This window comes from Sprattus sprattus (genome assembly GCF_963457725.1).
Source record: "Sprattus sprattus genome assembly, chromosome: 17".
Lineage (NCBI taxonomy): Eukaryota > Metazoa > Chordata > Actinopteri > Clupeiformes > Clupeidae > Sprattus > Sprattus sprattus.
In genome coordinates this window covers 30,918,976-30,936,324 of record NC_137915.1, presented here as the reverse complement: position 1 = coordinate 30,936,324, position 17,349 = coordinate 30,918,976, and the positions used below count along the sequence as shown (strand labels likewise).

General features: G+C 40.2%; 1 protein-coding gene across 1 annotated transcript in view; it reads left to right on the top strand.

The window, feature by feature from the left end:
• Positions 1 to 279: 279 nt before the first annotated feature.
• The window catches only part of tmx3b (thioredoxin related transmembrane protein 3b), a gene marked incomplete at both ends in the record, with an annotated part of 49,201 nt that continues 32,131 nt past the window's right edge, over positions 280 to 17,349 (top strand). The window contains 5 exon segments of the mRNA XM_080855325.1: positions 280 to 313; positions 554 to 605; positions 1,261 to 1,300; positions 3,579 to 3,702; positions 7,224 to 7,269. Of these exon segments, the coding sequence (XP_080711451.1) occupies positions 280 to 313; positions 554 to 605; positions 1,261 to 1,300; positions 3,579 to 3,702; positions 7,224 to 7,269 (296 nt within the window).

Sequence of the window (17,349 nt, the reverse complement as noted above, 5' to 3'; positions counted from 1 at the left end):
ACACTGTTTCATTAAAAATATTTAAGCATCAAGAAAAATATGAAACACTAGGGTATTTGATTCAATCTGTTAAGGAGCTAGATCTACACTAATCTCTGTCTTTGGTCACATCACTTAGGCATACACAGATATGTCTATGGGCATACACATAGACATCATACACCTATATAATGTCTATGGGCATACACTTCCGATAGAATGCAGCGGGGTGCTTGCGCATGCGCAAACGTCTTGGGTTTACTTGGTGTATTTCCTGTTTGATGTTCCTCGTTCGGAAAGATGGCTGAAGTCAGAGTCAGTTTGGTGTATGCAGGTAAGTTACTCGTACTTTTAAAATCATTCTGGCGTTAGTATCTACACTTTATTGAGCAGCAATTAGAGTACTCCCAAACGCGATCTGTAAAAATGATTTGATTGTAAGTTACGGCGCTGGTTTGATAAGCAAGATGATGCATCACAACGGAAGCTATCTGGGCAAATCTCAGATGCAGATGCATTTGGTTCAATGACAATGTCATTCGTCATTGTGAATTATTATGTTATCTTTCCACAGTGCTTTTTCTAAGTTCGCTGGTAGTAGCAATTGTCGAGGACCTCGATGACTCGTAAGTTATTTGTTCATTTTTATAGATTAAACCCAAGCATTATGTGAATGGGTCATCAAATACAGACATTGCAGCAGTTTCACCAGAATATTTTGAAGACGAGAGCTACTTAAATTGTGTCTGAGAAAGTGCAGCGAAATAGCAATGCATAAAGTGCGCCTTAGAGTGGACGTAGCTGATTGCATGCTTGAGCTATTCTGATGTAGACAATGTTCACTGATCGTATTAACAGTGTTGACACAGACATACGTTTACGTCATACGTTTTGTGGCCACATCAGCTGCGATGTGTCTTTGTATGTCTTTGTATGTGAAAGTGTGCTATACAAATAAAATGCATTATTATTATTTTTATTATTATGTTTTCAATTTCAGTCAGAGATACAACTATATTAATACAATTCTTCTTTCACAATCCGTCTTGCCCACTTTCTGGCAGGAAGGAGCTTCACAGGAAAGAACAGCCTTTTATGTCCACTCTTATGGCATTTTCCAAGTCATTGTCTTTTGTTTTTGCATTGGTTTGCATTGGTATAGCATCCAATACAACGGATCAATACAGCAGTGATCTACTCGGTGTAGACATTTACCTTGCTTTGCCATATTAAAAAAGTCAGTCAAGTTTTCATCTCTAAACACGTATTGTTCTTTTGTAGGTTTAAACAAAGCCGCATGGAAGATGTGTGGTTAGTAGATGTGAGTATCTCTATTTCTCATACGCAGACACACATGGACACAATAATCAAGCTGTATGGCCCCGTCTAGAGCCACTGCCTATGGGCATCCTCTGCAGCTCTGTCAAGTTCATCCCTTGCGGAAGCTGCTAGGCCGGTGGAATAGGAGACGATGCGCTGTGCTGTGTTTTTTAGTGAAAGAGAAGTCATGCATGCTAGATGAGGTGGTGGCTAATGGTGGGGGTACTGGGTGGGGTTAGACTGTGTGCGGATGAGGTGGTGTCAGGGTTGGTTTAACACAGGGTTCATGTCTGGGGCCTGGGCAGATGGCTGGGATAGTACAAAGAGATATGTGAAAGTGTTGGCAGTTTTCTAGAGTCAGTAACGAACACGAACAAAGCATTTACCAGCCTGAGTCTACGGGCAGTAGACTGTATGTTCAAGTCATGAAGTATTCTCATGATGACTGGATGGCTTGATGTTCAGACAACATTTTAAGTTTTCCATGAGAATCCACTCAGGTATCCCACTGATAGTGGAAAGGTATCTTGTGGACAGTGAATTTAGGGGTTACTGAACAATGTAATATATTATGATACCAAAAAGCCCTTCAAATGATTCAACACTTCCAATGATTACATTTAAAATCTATACCTCAGTTTGAGCAGCCAGTGTCAGACATTTAGGGCCTGATTTACTAACAGGATTGCGCCCATTTTCTGGCGTAAAATAGCGGTCGTAACGAAAAACGGTATTTACTAAGCTGGCGCAGCGCATATTAACGCTTTGAGGGTGTGTACCTGCAAAAAGGTGGGATGGTTCGGAAACGTGGGTGGTAACGTAGGCGTGTAGCGCTATTTAATGGGAGGAGTGCGCCTAATGATGAACTGCGTGGTATTTACTAAACTGCCCGGCGAGCGCACATCTCTGATTTGCAGGCTAATTCTCCGCCTCATAAAAGCACGTCTTAACCAAGCGCATTTCCACTGAGTCTGAAAACGTTGATATGGCAGCAGCAAGGCAAAGACATAGACAGAGACAGCGAACAGAAATATTTGTTTCAACTCGTATAATTCATATATTCATATATATGAAATTAAACTTTCCGAACGTAATTGGAGAAATTGATCGCACCCACATGCAAACAGTCCCACCTTCAATCCGCGAACACGTTTACCGAAACAGAAAGCACACATATTCAATGAATGTCCAGGTCATATGTGATGCCAACATGACCATTACTTACGTGGAAGTGGTCTGTCCATGACAGTTTTATCTTTCGGAATAGTGCCATTTATCCATGATTGAGCAACGGTGATTTTGGAGAGGCCTGTCTACTTGGTAAATGTATTTGTTTCAGTGGGGATATATTGTAGTGAACCCATGTCCCTTGTAGAACGTATTAATCTCGCCATGTACACATATATATATTGTTATAATAGACAGTTTATGCATTAATGCCACCAATAGCATATTATTTATAATTGTGTTCTTTTAAACATCTCGCTGTAGATGATGGCGGGCAAAACAACAATATAACCCATTGAATCAGGTTCAGTGATTGAGCGAACGTGAACCAATATATCTATCTCGCTATCTATTCGCTATCTATTCGCTGAACCTTATTTTTTTCTTCCTCGAATCTCCATGGTGGCAGTAACTTGCTGGCAAGTTCTCCAGTCTTTTAACGGTGCGCTAAATAATGATTGCCCAGCGCGTATCTGGCTTGATAAATATCACGGAAAATGCGGGGAATCACCGTGCGTTAATGTGCGCCTGGCAAAGATGCGTTCGCAAATCAATCTTAGTAAATCAGGCTCTTTAAAGGGCGGAGTAAGCACAGTTTGCCCAGCGCAGATCTGGCTTGATAAATACCAAGTAAAATGCGCAAAAACACCGTGCGTTAATTTGCGAACGCAGATTAAGAAGCGCTCGCATATTAGTAAATCAGGCCCTTAGCTTCACAAATTATTCAGGCTATTCAGGTATGTGTTTGGAAAGCAGAAGCCTGCAGTCTACGTTTTGAAAGCATCCTTGCCTTATACATTTCTGTGTTTAATGTGTGATTGTGAACTTTCTCTGTGTTTCATGTGCGATTGTGCACTTTCTCTGCATTATTTGTGGAATTGTGTACTTTCTGCTTAAATTCTTCTATGTGTTTATTGTGTGATTGTGCACTTTTTCTGTGTTTAATTTGTGATTGTCTACTTTCTGCTTGTACCTGTCTGTGTGTTGATTGTGTACTTTCTGCTTATACGCCTCTCTGTGTTAATTGTGTGATTGTGTACTTTCTGCTGTAGTTTTATGCCCCTTGGTGCGGCTACTGTAAAAAACTGGAGCCAGTTTGGCACGACGTCGGCGCTGAGTTGAAGAGCTCAGGGTCTCCTGTCAGAGTGGGCAAAATGGACGCTACTGCTTACAATGGTGAGTGATTTTTCTTTTCATCCCAATACATACACATACATATACAAAAACAATACATTTTACCTGGCTGTTATCCTTTCCTTGCTGTCCTTAATCCACGTAAAACAAACTGAGGTCTAATTTAGTAATAATGTGACCTATACAACATTATTGAGAAATAAAACTAAATGACTTGTTGGAATGGGAACTCTCTTCTAAGTTGCGCTGTTTGACTGGGTGCTTGGTCTTGGGCTTATAGATCGGTAAGAGGAAAGCCTCTTGTGCATTATGGCCCCACGGGTGTTTCACCTGACTAGAAACTGATCACACTTTTGGCCAATCCTCTTAAGCAAGTTAATTCCCAAAATCTGTTCTAAGTGCCAGAGTGAGATGACATGACATAAAGCTTTGGCCAAAGCTTTCTTAAGAAGCTACTTAAGACGTGTAAAGCAGGGGAGAAAGGTATGCTCACTCCAGGATAACAGGCTTGTCCATCCAGAGATGAAAGATGCGGGAGCTTTATAGTGTGGCAAACACAATAGTATGGGGATTGCAGCTCTGAACAGGTTAGGTGGATGTGACGCAGACCTTTCTGTCTTAAAATACCAAAATGCTTGTACTCAGGACACACTGTTGCATTTAGATGATGTTTTAGGCGGAGATAAAAGATCCTAATAGTAGTGCTCTTAAAGCTTGTAAACTTGTGTGTTTTTATAGGCAGTGTGGTGACATCTTCAAATTAATTTGAATGATGTATGGTCATGTGAAGGACAGACTGTCCAGGCTATGTACTCTGGAGTTCTATGGTCCGGGTTGGATCACCATGCAAATAAGAAAGATTTCACAGGCACTGGCAACTATATAGCCCAAGACACCAGGGTACTGTTTGGCGTAAAAAAGAGAACGCCCCTTTATCGGGTTCGGCGAAGCAACTTCTGATAAATTACCATAGTAACATATCTCTTAGCACTAACCTGCTCCAGGGCAGGCTAAAATAAGAGTACCTGGATTAAGTTTGCCACACCCTCCAGCAAAAGGAGGGATCCCACAGTTCTTGTATAAGGGCTACTGATTCAGGCGACAAGGAATAATTCGTTTACAAGACCTTCTCGAGTCATTTATTGCAAACACCACAGACGGACATTGAATGTCTTGTGCTTTTTTGCGAGTGGATGCATAACGTCTTTGATCCCAGGAAATTTGAGCACATAACCCATCTCCCTTACGGAGATATCAGCGAAAGTTGTTTTACCTACCTTAGATCTTGATTTTATCATGTCCCTTCTACAATGACGATGTTATTAACCATACCTCATCAACAAATGCAACTTACAACTTGCAATGCAAACGTGTCTAGTTTGTGTGCAGTAGTGAATAAAGTACTCTGTTTACTACACCATAGCATATCATTTTTGTAGAAAATGATTAAGGTGGATGCATGATAAGAAGAGAGAAATACACACAATATATTTTCATTGCTTCAATTTATTGAATTTCGTATTATTAATACATTTACATTTAGTCATTTTGCAGACGGTTTTATTCAAAGCGATTTAAAACTACAATTAGTAGGGAGGTGAAGGGGGTCGAACCAGCGATCTGTTGCATGCAAACCATGAGCTCTAACCGCTACACCAAAGTCACATATTTGACATGGGAAAAGATATCTTAGATAGATGTCTTAGACAGCCTATACACAGTTTCTTATATTGCTGTCGCAGTGGCGGCAGTGTTGGATTTTGACATGATTATGGTCTTGAATTCTCATGGTCATATCCTGCCTTAGCGGAGAAAAAAATTTGTCTTTTTCTTTGAGTTAAGACTATTGTACCGTTAAAAAAAAAAATCATGGTTTTGGTTATCGACCTTTCCTGCCTTTTGAAGCAGGACGTGCACGCGCAATTTAGCTGACGAGTTTAGCCTGGGACACGTTAACTCGACTATTAAGTAGTTTAGCGCCCGTCGCCACCCCGGAGCGTGTTCTCATTTAGTGAGCTAGATTATCTCATTTGGCGAGCTAGACTGATTATCTTAGCTTCAGTTCTACGCCGAACAGGGCCCAGTTTGCCAGCTGTTCTTATGTTGGTGTTTACAAGATTAAGGCATGCCTTTAAGGTAGCTAGCTCTCAATTTTAGAACAAAACTCTAAACTGTTGTTTTAAATGAAGAAATCAGTGATCTCTGTTAATGTTGGCCCATGGCCATAAAGTGCTCTCTCACACTGCTGGCCAGAAAATATGATACAGTTATTAAATATTATTATTGTCATTAAGCATTGGAGGTGGCTGGAAATGGGATATTTGTTCTTGTAAAACGTTATGTGCAGGAATCTCCTCTGTCATGGGTTCAAGTAGATGAACCACTGATTCATGTGGTGCTTTTTTACTTAGGGTCAGTTTGTTCAAAGCAGGGATTAAAAACTAAATATTTGTCATTTCGTTTCGTTCTGACCAGAAACATTATTTTTCTGTTCCGTTCCAGTGTTCCTATGCTTCTCTTCATGTTATTAACCGGTTAGAACCTTATAAAAGAACGGTTAATAACGTTCTTTTAAAAAATGTCATTTTTTTGGGGGGGGGGGGGGGGGTTGTAGAAACGGAGTTTGCCTACAACTTATAATAAATAATGAAACAACATTGTATCACCTTGCAGTTCAATTTTATTTGTTTCCAGTCGGCAACATGAAATTAGGCTGCAGGACCATTTAAACGCAAACATCGCCATGTCTTTCTAACTGAAGTCCGTTAAAAAAAAGGAAAGCAAGAAAATGCAGCAGCTTAGACCAATGGCTATTCAAAACAAAATGACAACAAACTCAGCCGGTCACATTTAGGCCTACATTCAAATTCGGAAAGCATCTCTAACAAAACGTTCTCCATTACGCGCAAAATAAACACAACTCATGTCCATAGCTAGAGGCCTATGCCTACACTCTTCTATTAACTCGAGAGCTAGCCTATTTGAAATGGACAACAGATGGCTTACATACAAAATTGCTTATTCAGTTTAAGGAAAAGTATGTCCTCCAAAACATTCTCCTTCAGATTGCTGCGCAAAGGAGACAGGATATATTTGAGAGACGAAAAGGCACGCTCTACACTGACCTAGGTAACGGGCACAGGCAGCACAAGCATTGCAAGTTTGGATTGATCTGTTAGGCTACTCGCAGCTCGCTAGTGTCAACAGTAGTTTCACTTCAGCCAGGCGGTCTGGGTAACATTTAGCGGGCAAGTAGCCAAGCCCATCACTTCCGGAATAAAACTTTATTTCAAGATTTATTTTAACAATAATTTTATTTCCACAATATTTCAAGAAAGGTTATTTGGAACGAAAAATAACGTTATTAACCGGTTATTTAAAATTGAAAATATTGTTTTCACTCCGGAACAGCTGAAATTGTTTTTGTTCCCGTTTTCGATTACGTTCATCACAAAATTTCGTTTTTTACCGGTTTTCGTTTTCGTTCTTTGAACCGTTTCTAATCCCTGGTTCAAAGGCATCCTCAACATCAGATCATTTATGCACATGTTTTTTATTGTCAGGTATGGCTTCAGAATTTGGTGTGCGTGGATACCCAACAATCAAACTGTGAGTACTGAATTGCTTATTGTGAAAATAAATAAAGACATAAATAATTTTAATGCATTGGGAATATAACACATCTGGTAATACATTTACAATGATATTGGTACATATTGTCAGTGTAGCAACTTCACCCATTCATATATACATATATAGTCCTGCTCACCATTATTGGCACCCCTAGTGTATATGAGCAAACAGGCTATGAAAAAATATGTCTTTGCTGTTTATCCTCTTGGTCTTCCACTCAAAATATTCATAAAAATCAAATAATTGAAAAAAAATTGGCACCCCTTAATTAAATGGTTTGTGCAGCCTCCCTTTGCCAAGATAACAGCTCTGAGTATTCTCCTATAATGCGTGATGAGGTTGGTGAACACATGGCATGGAATCTGAGATCATTCCTACATATAGTATCTCTTCAGATCCTTCAGATTCTGAGGTCAACACTTGTAGACTCGGCTTCAGCTCATCCCACAGATTGTCTATGGGGTTTAGGTCAGGGGACTGTGATGGTCATGGCGAAACCTTTATGCTGCGTTCGGTGAACCATTTTTGTGTTGATTTTGAGGTATGCTTCGGATCGTTGTCTTGTTGGAAGGTCCAACCACGGCCCATTTTAAGCTTACTGGAGGGGGCTGTTAGGTTTTCATTTAATAGCTGATGGTATTTGATGGAGTCCATGATACCATGTATCCTAACAAGATGTGCAGGGCCTTTGGAAGAAAAACAGCCCCAAAACATCAAAGATCCGCAACCATACTTCACAGTGGGTATGAGGTGCTTTTCTGTATGGCTATCTTTCTGTCTACGCCAAACCCACCTTTGTTGTTTGTTGCCAAAAAGCTTTATTTTGGTCCCATCTGACCATATAACTCGGCACCATTGAAAGTCTGACTTACATTTGGCAAACTGTAGTCACTTAGTTTGTTGTTGATTGACAACAGAGGCTTTTTTCTGGCAACCCTCCAAAACAACCTGTGGTGATGTAGGTGGCGTCTGAAGGTAGTTTTGGAGACTTTATGACCGCAAGACGCAACTAATGTCTGCAATTCTCCAGCTGTGATCCTTGGAGATTATTTTGCCAGTCGAACCATCCTCCTCACAGTGCGTGGGGTCAATGTACACACGTCGTCTTCCAGGCTGATTCTTAACATCTCCTGTCACTTTAAACTTCTTTATTATTTCCATGATAGTGAAAATGGGTATTTTCAACTGTTTAGAATTTTTTTTTTGTCCATTTCTTGATTTGTGCAGCTCAACAACTTTTCGTCACTGTGTTCTTGGGTATTTCCCATAGTGATGAATGACTAATGGAATTTGGCCTGTGTCACCTCATATTTGTACGCCAGTGGAACAGGAAGTCATGGTTGACCTCTTAAGAGTTCCTAATCAAACAGGTGAACTTAAAATGTAAAACATGACTGGAAATATACTTCAGTTAGATTTCAATTATAAGATTTTTCTAGGGGTGCCAGTAATTGTGGCACACATGTTTTGGGGGAAAATAGTTTTTTTTTTTTTTCAAAATGTTTTACCTCAATGAAAAGGTAAGATTTTTATGAATATTTTGAGTGGAAGACCAAGAGGATTAACATCAAAGACATATTTTTTCACAGCCTGTTTGCTCATACTCACTAGGGGTGCCAATAATGGTGAGCAGGACTGTATATATTTTTTGCATGTGCCACAGTGTATAGGTTCAAATGGCCCGTGACTGGGACTTTCTGACAGTTGTTACATGTTGCTTTAGTGGAAACTGTGATGTAATGTGGTATGCTCAAGATGTGTTGCAAAGGTTTCCTTGTCTAAAGTGATCTGCAGCGTCATGCAGGCAGCACAGAGCGTTTGTGCATCAGTCAACCAACGGGAGCGACTCCCTTTGTGCCAGTAGAGAGGAAACCGAGAACATCTGTCCGCTGCTGTATATCAGTACCATATATTACCACACTTAGAAAATGTGAGGATAGCTGGAGAGATCCATGTAAAGAAGGTTGGTTGTAGGGCTGTCTGTGCAAAAAACCCGTTACATTTGTTAGCAAGCAAATTATATTATAGTTAAATGTAGGGATGCACCGATACCACTTTTTTACAAACCGATACGAGTACGAGTATTTTTATTTGTGTACTTGCCGGTATCGAGTACCGATACCGATACTTCCAAGATTTGGTTTCCATGAAAGATTTAATTTTATCCTCTGCAGGTTATGTCAAGCCTATAGTACAACATTAACAGAAGGCTATCCCAAGCCAAAAATAAACAGAGCTTTCTGGTTTTAACAAAAAAAAAGGAAATATCATCACATTAGACAAAATGTAAATATAAACAGATGGCAATTAAATTTGCTGCATAGTTAACAACACAGTCTGCTTAACAAAAAGTGAACATAACTATTCCTGGATAAGAACATGAGCACAGTTCAGTTACAAAAGGATCAACAACTCTCTTCCTCCCCTTCTCTCTCTCTGTCTGTGTGCGTGCACGTTTTTTTCTTTTGCAAGACGTCAGTAAAGATTGGTTGCTTTGGTCACTTGCGCCACTGGCATGAACTTTGTGTGCTTAGCACTATGGTGCGTCTTCAGATGTTTAATCAAATTGCTTGTGTCAAACAAAGTACTTTCCTTTCCGCCCCTCGACACTGTAGCAGTGCAGCTCTTACACGGTGCCTTACTCCTGTCATCATTTATCTTAAATTGAGTCCAAATCGCCGTTAAGGCAGCACAACGGTATAGCGATTTCTTACTAGAGTTTAATGTTGACAATGAACTGGGCCACGTTCTTGCAGCCAAATTGACACTTGCCTGATGTTTGACTGTGTTAGGGAAGTTGTTTGCAACCTAGCCAACATAGCTATCACAATAACAGTGCAAAGAAGTTAACGCAAGAGCACTTAATACTAGCATCAGGCGGAAAAACGAAAAAAGAAAACGTAATACTAGCATCAATGTCCAAGAGTGTTAAAACAACCTTGCTAACATCGCTAGCGGGATGTCTTGCTAGCGGCTACTTGCTAGCGGCTGTTAATGACAAACTAGCAAGTCAACAAGATTCCTAACACAGTCACACATCAAGCAACTGAAACACAAGACAAGGCAGACGTCTTCTTTTACCCTGACATGTCCTCTTTTCGAGACCTAAATGCGTCCGGGTAAAAGAGGAGAAAACAAATACATTCCTGTCCCCGTCAATCAACCGTAGCAAATGGCAATAATATGTTTTAGGCGCACCGATGCTAATGACAGTAGGCTAGCCCCTACACTTTGCCTATGTAACAGCAGTTCTAAGTTAACTGCAAAACATAGCCGAATATAGCACTTACCTTTACAGGAGGTTGTACGTGTTAAGTTGAGGTTGAACTTGAAGTTGAAATCGATTCAATAACAGCTTGGATACGATGTGTGGAGGTGGCTTGCGTAAGCTAACGGTTTCGCTAGCTGGGTAGCTTGATTCCGTTAGCCAAACTAACTAACTGTATCGTTTTGTTTGCCAAACCACGGCAGACAAAACGCAAAAAATTCCGTCACGTTGTGGCTTTGTGTTATTTGCCGCTACACAAACGTGGACCTTACTTATTCACAACAGTGTTTCAGGTATAATTACTTCGCTGCCCTAGTAGCTACTTTGCCCACACCAGCTATATTTTTTCTAAAATCTTTATATGTCTGCAATACCGCTCTCGGCCTCTATGCAACTTCGGGGCTCTCACACCTGCCAGGCATAGACAGTAGAGGGAAAGAAAGCACATGCGTTCAGACGCAACACTGGGTATCGGTTTTTGGTATCTGTAATTTAAAACGAGTAAAAAATCATTTAAACATAATATACATTGATGGTAATAGTGGTATTAATACAGTACAATAAAAGTGCTGGGAGCCCAACATCACAGGCTCATGTCTGAACACATCCTAGAGAAAACACTGAATGAGTAATCGTGTTTAATAATCGGGATCTCAATATTGAGTCAAATATTCACTATTGGTTTTTATTTAATTGTGATTATGATTTTTGCTATAATAAAGCAGTCCTTGTTACTACTATTGTTTGAAACGATGATTTGCAGCGATTTTTGTAAGTCTAGTGACAGTTTGGCAGAAATTCTATGGTTGTATGCATAAGAGTAAGAGTTAAGAGTAATGATGCTTCTTATTTACTTCACATGGCATCTTATACAGTGGGGAAAATAAGTATTTGAACCCCTACCGATTTTGCAAGTTTGGCCACTTGCAAAGAAATGTGTGATCTAGAATTGTATTGGTTGGTGTATTTTAACAGTGAGAAACCGAATATCAACAAAAAAAAATCAGAAAACTGCATTTTATAACATTTATGGTTTATTATTTAAGTATTTGAACCCCCAAGCAAACAGCAATAATTCTGGCTCACAATGACCAGTTATGTGCCCAAGAAACACACAGATTAGTCCTCATTAGGTCTAACAAGGTACACCTGATCTCAACTGGTGACGTTTATAAAAGAAACCTGTCCAAAGAATCATACTTCACACCTTCAACCTCACCACCATGGGCAAGACCAAAGAGTTGTCCAAGGACGTCAGAGATACGATTGTTGACCTGCACAAGGCTGGAATGGGCTACAAAACCATTGCCAAGCAGCTTGGTGTGAAGCAGACAACTATTGGTGCGATTATTCGTAAATGGAAGCAACACCAAACAAATGTCAATCGCTCTAGGTCTGGGGCTCCATGCAAGATATCCCCTCGTGCGGTATCAGTGATCATTGGAAAGGTGCAGAATAACCCCAGAACTACACAGGGGGAGCTTGTGAATGATCTCAAGGCAGCTGGGCCCACAGTCACCAAGAAAACCATTGGCAACACACCACACCGTAATTTTTTGAAGTACTACAGCACTCGCAAGGTCCCCCTGCTCAAGGAAACGCATGTACAGGGCCATCAGAAGTTTGCCATTGCACACTTGAATGATTCTAAGGAGGATTGGGAGACAGAATTTGGTCAGATGATACCAAAATCAAGCTCTTTGGCATCAACTCGACTTGCCGTGTTTGACGGGGGGGGGTATGCTGAATATGACTCCAAGAGTACATCATACCCACCATCAAGCATGGAGGTGGAAACATTATGCTTTGGGGCTGTTTCTCTGCCAAGGGTACAGGACGACTCCAAGGGGACTATGGATGGGGCCATGTAACGTGGAATATTGGGCTTGAACCTCATTCCCTCATTCCCTCCCATTGAAAACGCAACCTTAAACATTTGGAGAGGATCTGGAAAGAGGATTGGACCAAAATCCCTCCTGAGATGTGTGTAAACCTGGTGACCAACTACAAGAAACGTCTGACGTCTGTGCTTGCCAACAAGGGTTATTCCACCAAGTACTAAGTCATTTTTGTCAGTCAGTTTTGCTAGGGGTTCAAATACTTTTTTGCATCAAATGCAAATAAAGTCATAAATGTTATAAAATGCATTTTGTTGATATTCTGTTTCTCACTGTTAATATGCACCTACCATTACAATTATAGATCACACATTTCTTTGCAAGTGGCCAAACTTGTGAAATCGCCAGTGGTTCAAATACTTATTTTCCCCACTGTATGTTTAGAGTTAATTATTTAGTTTAACACAAACAAAAACTAAACTAAAGAGAAACCGTTCTGAAATGAAATATCTGAAACTGCAAACGCACATGTCCATGAAGTGGTGATTGCCTGGAGTTTTTTGCTTGAGTTTAGAAGCTGGCTTCAGTTCACAGTGGCACATTTCAGGACCCGCTCCAGGGTCTGGATCCTCTGGGGTATTGCAGATGCAGTAATGAGAATGGTCCCGGAGGGCGCTGCCTATGCAATCCTGGGCTCTCTTGCCTCTCTTGCCTCGGGAATGAGGTGTTATTGCCACTTACCCAGCAGGCACCATAGCCCTGATGGGGGAACTCATTTTGTTTGCAAGTTGGAGCCTAATGAAGGAAGAGAAACCTCATTTGTGTCCTCATTTACTTGGATTTCACAGACACACAAGTAGGCTCCTCTTAGAAAAAAAAAGTTCTTCAGAACATGACACAGACTACATTGAAGTACTATATTTCTATATAAATTGATTTCTAGATTTCTTTTTGTTTTTCCTCCCTTTTTTTTTGATGAGTAAAGTAAGTTTTATTCTATTAGATAACCTATAACTTGTTCAATATTTAGTTAACTGTTTGCTCCATTATTCGACTGGATTTAATGGAATGGCTCATCAGTGTTAAAGCAAACACTTCACATGGTGTATCCTCAATTTGACTACAAATAGTAGGTCATTACCAGTACGTAGAGGTGATTAGAACTTACAGGTACAAGTTTTTGAATCTTCTGAAATTCTCTTGATGTAATTACATACAGTATGTGACATTGTCCTCAACATTTAAACATAAAAAAACATTCAAATTAAACAAAAATGTAAGTAAGCAATTCTACCTGGTCTTATTGAATACACCCAAGATCATGGTGGGGAATGTATGTAGTTATCATATTTAATAATTCTGAATGACGTAAAACTGTCATGATTTTGGGGGGTAAAGCAGGCAGCTAATGGATATCTTGATACAGATAATGTCAAGCATGAAAACCCACCTTCTTACTATGTCTAAAATATAAGACAATCAGGGCCTGATTTACTAACAGGATTGCGCCCATTTTCTGGCGTAAAATAGCGGTCGTAACGAAAAACGGTATTTACTAAGCTGGCGCAGCGCATATTAACGCTTTGAGGGTGTGTACCTGCAAACAGGTGGGATGGTTCGAAAACGTGGGTGGTAACGTAGGCGTGTAGCGCTATTTAATGGTAGGAGTGCGCCTAATGATGAACTGCGTGGTATTTACTAAACTGCCCGGCGAGCGCACATCTCTGATTTGCAGGCTAATTCTCCGCCTCATAAAAGCACGTCTTAACCAAGCGCATTTCCACTGAGTCTGAAAACGTTGATATGGCAGCAGCAAGGCAAAGACATAGACAGAGACAGCGAACCGAAATATTTGTTTCAACTCGTATAATTCATATATTCATATATATGAAATTAAACTTTCCGAACGTAATTGGAGAAATTGATTGCACCCACATGCAAACAGTCCCACCTTCAATCCGCGAACACGTTTACCGAAACAGAAAGCACACATATTCAATGAATGTCCAGGTCATATGTGATGCCAACATGACCATTACTTACGTGGAAGTGGTCTGTCCATGACAGTTTTATCTTTCGGAATAGTGCCATTTATCCATGATTGAGCAACGGTGATTTTGGAGAGGCCTGTCTACTTTGTTTCAGTGGGGATATATTGTATTGAACCCATGTCCCTTGTAGAACGTATTAATCTCGCCATGTACACATATATATTGTTATAATAGACAGTTTATGCATTAATGCCACCAATAGCATATTATTTATAATCGTGTTCTTTTAAACATCTCGCTGATGATGGCGGGCAAGACAACAATATAACCCATTGAATCAGGTTCAGTGATTGAGCGAACGTGAACCAATATATCTATCTCGCTATCTATTCGCTATCTATTCGCTGAACCTTAGTTTTTTCTTCCTCGAATCTCCGTGGTGGCAGTAACTTGCTGGCAAGTTCTCCAGTCTTTTAACGGTGCGCTAAATAATGATTGCCCAGCTCGTATCTGGCTTGATAAATATCACGGAAAATGCGGGGAATCACCGTGCGTTAATGTGCGCCTGGCAAAGATGCGTTCGCAAATCAATCTTAGTAAATCAGGCTCTTTAAAGGGCGGAGTAAGCACAGTTTGCCCAGCGCAGATCTGGCTTGATAAATACCAAGTAAAATGCGCAAAAACACCGTGCGTTAATTTGCGAACGCAGATTAAGAAGCGCTCGCATATTAGTAAATCAGGCCCTCAGTCTTCTTACTATGTCTAAAATATAAAACAATCGGTCTTTTTACTCTGTCTAAAATATAAGACAATCAGTCTACTTACTATGTCTAAAATATAAGTTAATCAGTTTGTTCACTATGAATAAAATATAAAAGAGTTAGGGCCTCATTTTCCAAAACAGGATTGCGCCCATTTCAGGCGTAATTTCTGCCGGTAAAGACATTCAAGCGTATTTTCCAAAAGCGCAGATTACTGCTGGTCGGAGGGTATAAGGGAAAGTGGGTATTCATCGCAAAGAGATGGGAGGAGATGCGTAAAGTGTGCCTAATTATGTATTAGTAACAAACAAGAGATGTTTTAGCATGACATGTCAGCTACTAAATGAAAACTTTGTGCGTGCGAGAACTTTGAAAAATACGAACATCAGAAATGTTATTTGTTTAAATGTTTATATTTGATATATTAAATATAGGCATATAAAAAAATCGTCCCACCATCTAGCTCTTCGGCCAGGTCTTACCCAGAATTGCTGCACATAGTATGGTTTAAACCAGATTTCAACCCATTGTTCATCACACCGAGTACAGTGCTCGCCTTCTGCGTAGGAGTAACGCTCATCTATTCAGGAAAATAACTAAACTAAGTAAATTGTAGAGACAGAGAAGCATATTCATTTCACCTTCCATGTTTATTTAGATGTTGTAGCCTGTTGTACCCCCAGTGCCATGGCAACCAAACGTCTCAAAACTTCAGTTTCTCCTGTCCACACTACAACTTCAGTTTTCAAATGTATCCGCCAAGGGCAGCGTTTTTGAAAAGCATGTTTTTTTAGTGTTGGAATACGCTGTTTTAAAGTTAGGGATGTAGTGTATTCCTACCACACTATTTAACATGATGCTATGGAGCATTTAACCTGGCTATTAACTATCCCAGCTTTCTCTAGCTTAGGGAGCCATCTTAACAGTTTGCAGTTGCCTGTGTGTGATTAACTCATGTTAATATGTCTGAATATGAACTAGTGAACATAAACTCGGTAATATGAAGCTGCCCAGGCACCCTGAGGGGTAGCCATAGCAACCCAGAAACAAAAGTGTTTGCTGAAAAGTTTAATTTCCCAAAATCAGCTCACCAATAAAAGGCAGTCTTGAATTCAAATTGATCACAAATTTTACTGTGGACAGAAAGGCTAAACGGAGAAATATTTATGAGTTTCTATAATTACCCCGGGTGAGTTTTCTGTAACCTCGTAAACCAAAAGCTCTAATTAACTCATCATCCAGGGTGGCAGGCTCTTTCTTCCCTATTTTAGCAGCGCACTATTACCACTAATGGGCGGGGTTAGGTGCTGATTACGCTGTTTGGCAAAGGCGCTGATTGCGCTGCGGTCGCAATGTTAGTAAATGAGGCCCTTAGTCTCTCATTTCTTCCCATCAATCTGCCAAGCGTGTTAGCCATCCATGCCCCATTGAGCTTTGACTGACTGATAGAAGGGATAGAATGTTATAATTATGGAGGCCTGTTGTGTGAAAATGCTTTGGAGCCGTTGTCTCCTTGTTCCTTATTAGATAATGAATTCAGCGAGTTCCCTCCGAAGTGAGATCAGATTGGAGGAATCTCAGGAGACTATTTAATTCCAAGCCTTCGGGGGGATATGCCCTGAGGGCCGCAGGGTGGGTGTGCAAAGGCTGCTGGAAGGAGCTAGAATAGTCTTTGTTTATGCCAGTAACCCTAGCAAACACTCCTCAAGGATATCAGCAGAGTGTAGGCGGCCATCACGTCTACTTTAAGCAAATGGTGGCCTTACCCTCAAAACAATCAAAACTATTTGTGGGTGTGTGTCTGACCTGTCTGAAGGAAATGGCTCTTATACATATTTATGCCGTGTCCAATAAAAAATAATGGGTCTATTTTTGGTTTTCTCATATATGTGCTGTTGACCTTTTATTTCTGGGAGTGGGAATTGTGTTGCTTACACACAATTTCGCATGACAAATATTGGTGGTGTTTAAGCAAGAATAAGCCAGAGGAATGTGTTGGATGTTTGAATATGTTTAGCCTTTAGTGATGTGTTGATATTGTTCCAGGTTCAAAAATGCCTTATAAGTGCTCATGTTTTTTCATATGGGTTTATCATACTGCGTAGTTATTCGCAGCTGTTAAGACATCTCAGTCATAACATTCGATACTGTATTGCTCTCAATTATCCTAAAGGGTAAATATGATATATAATATATAA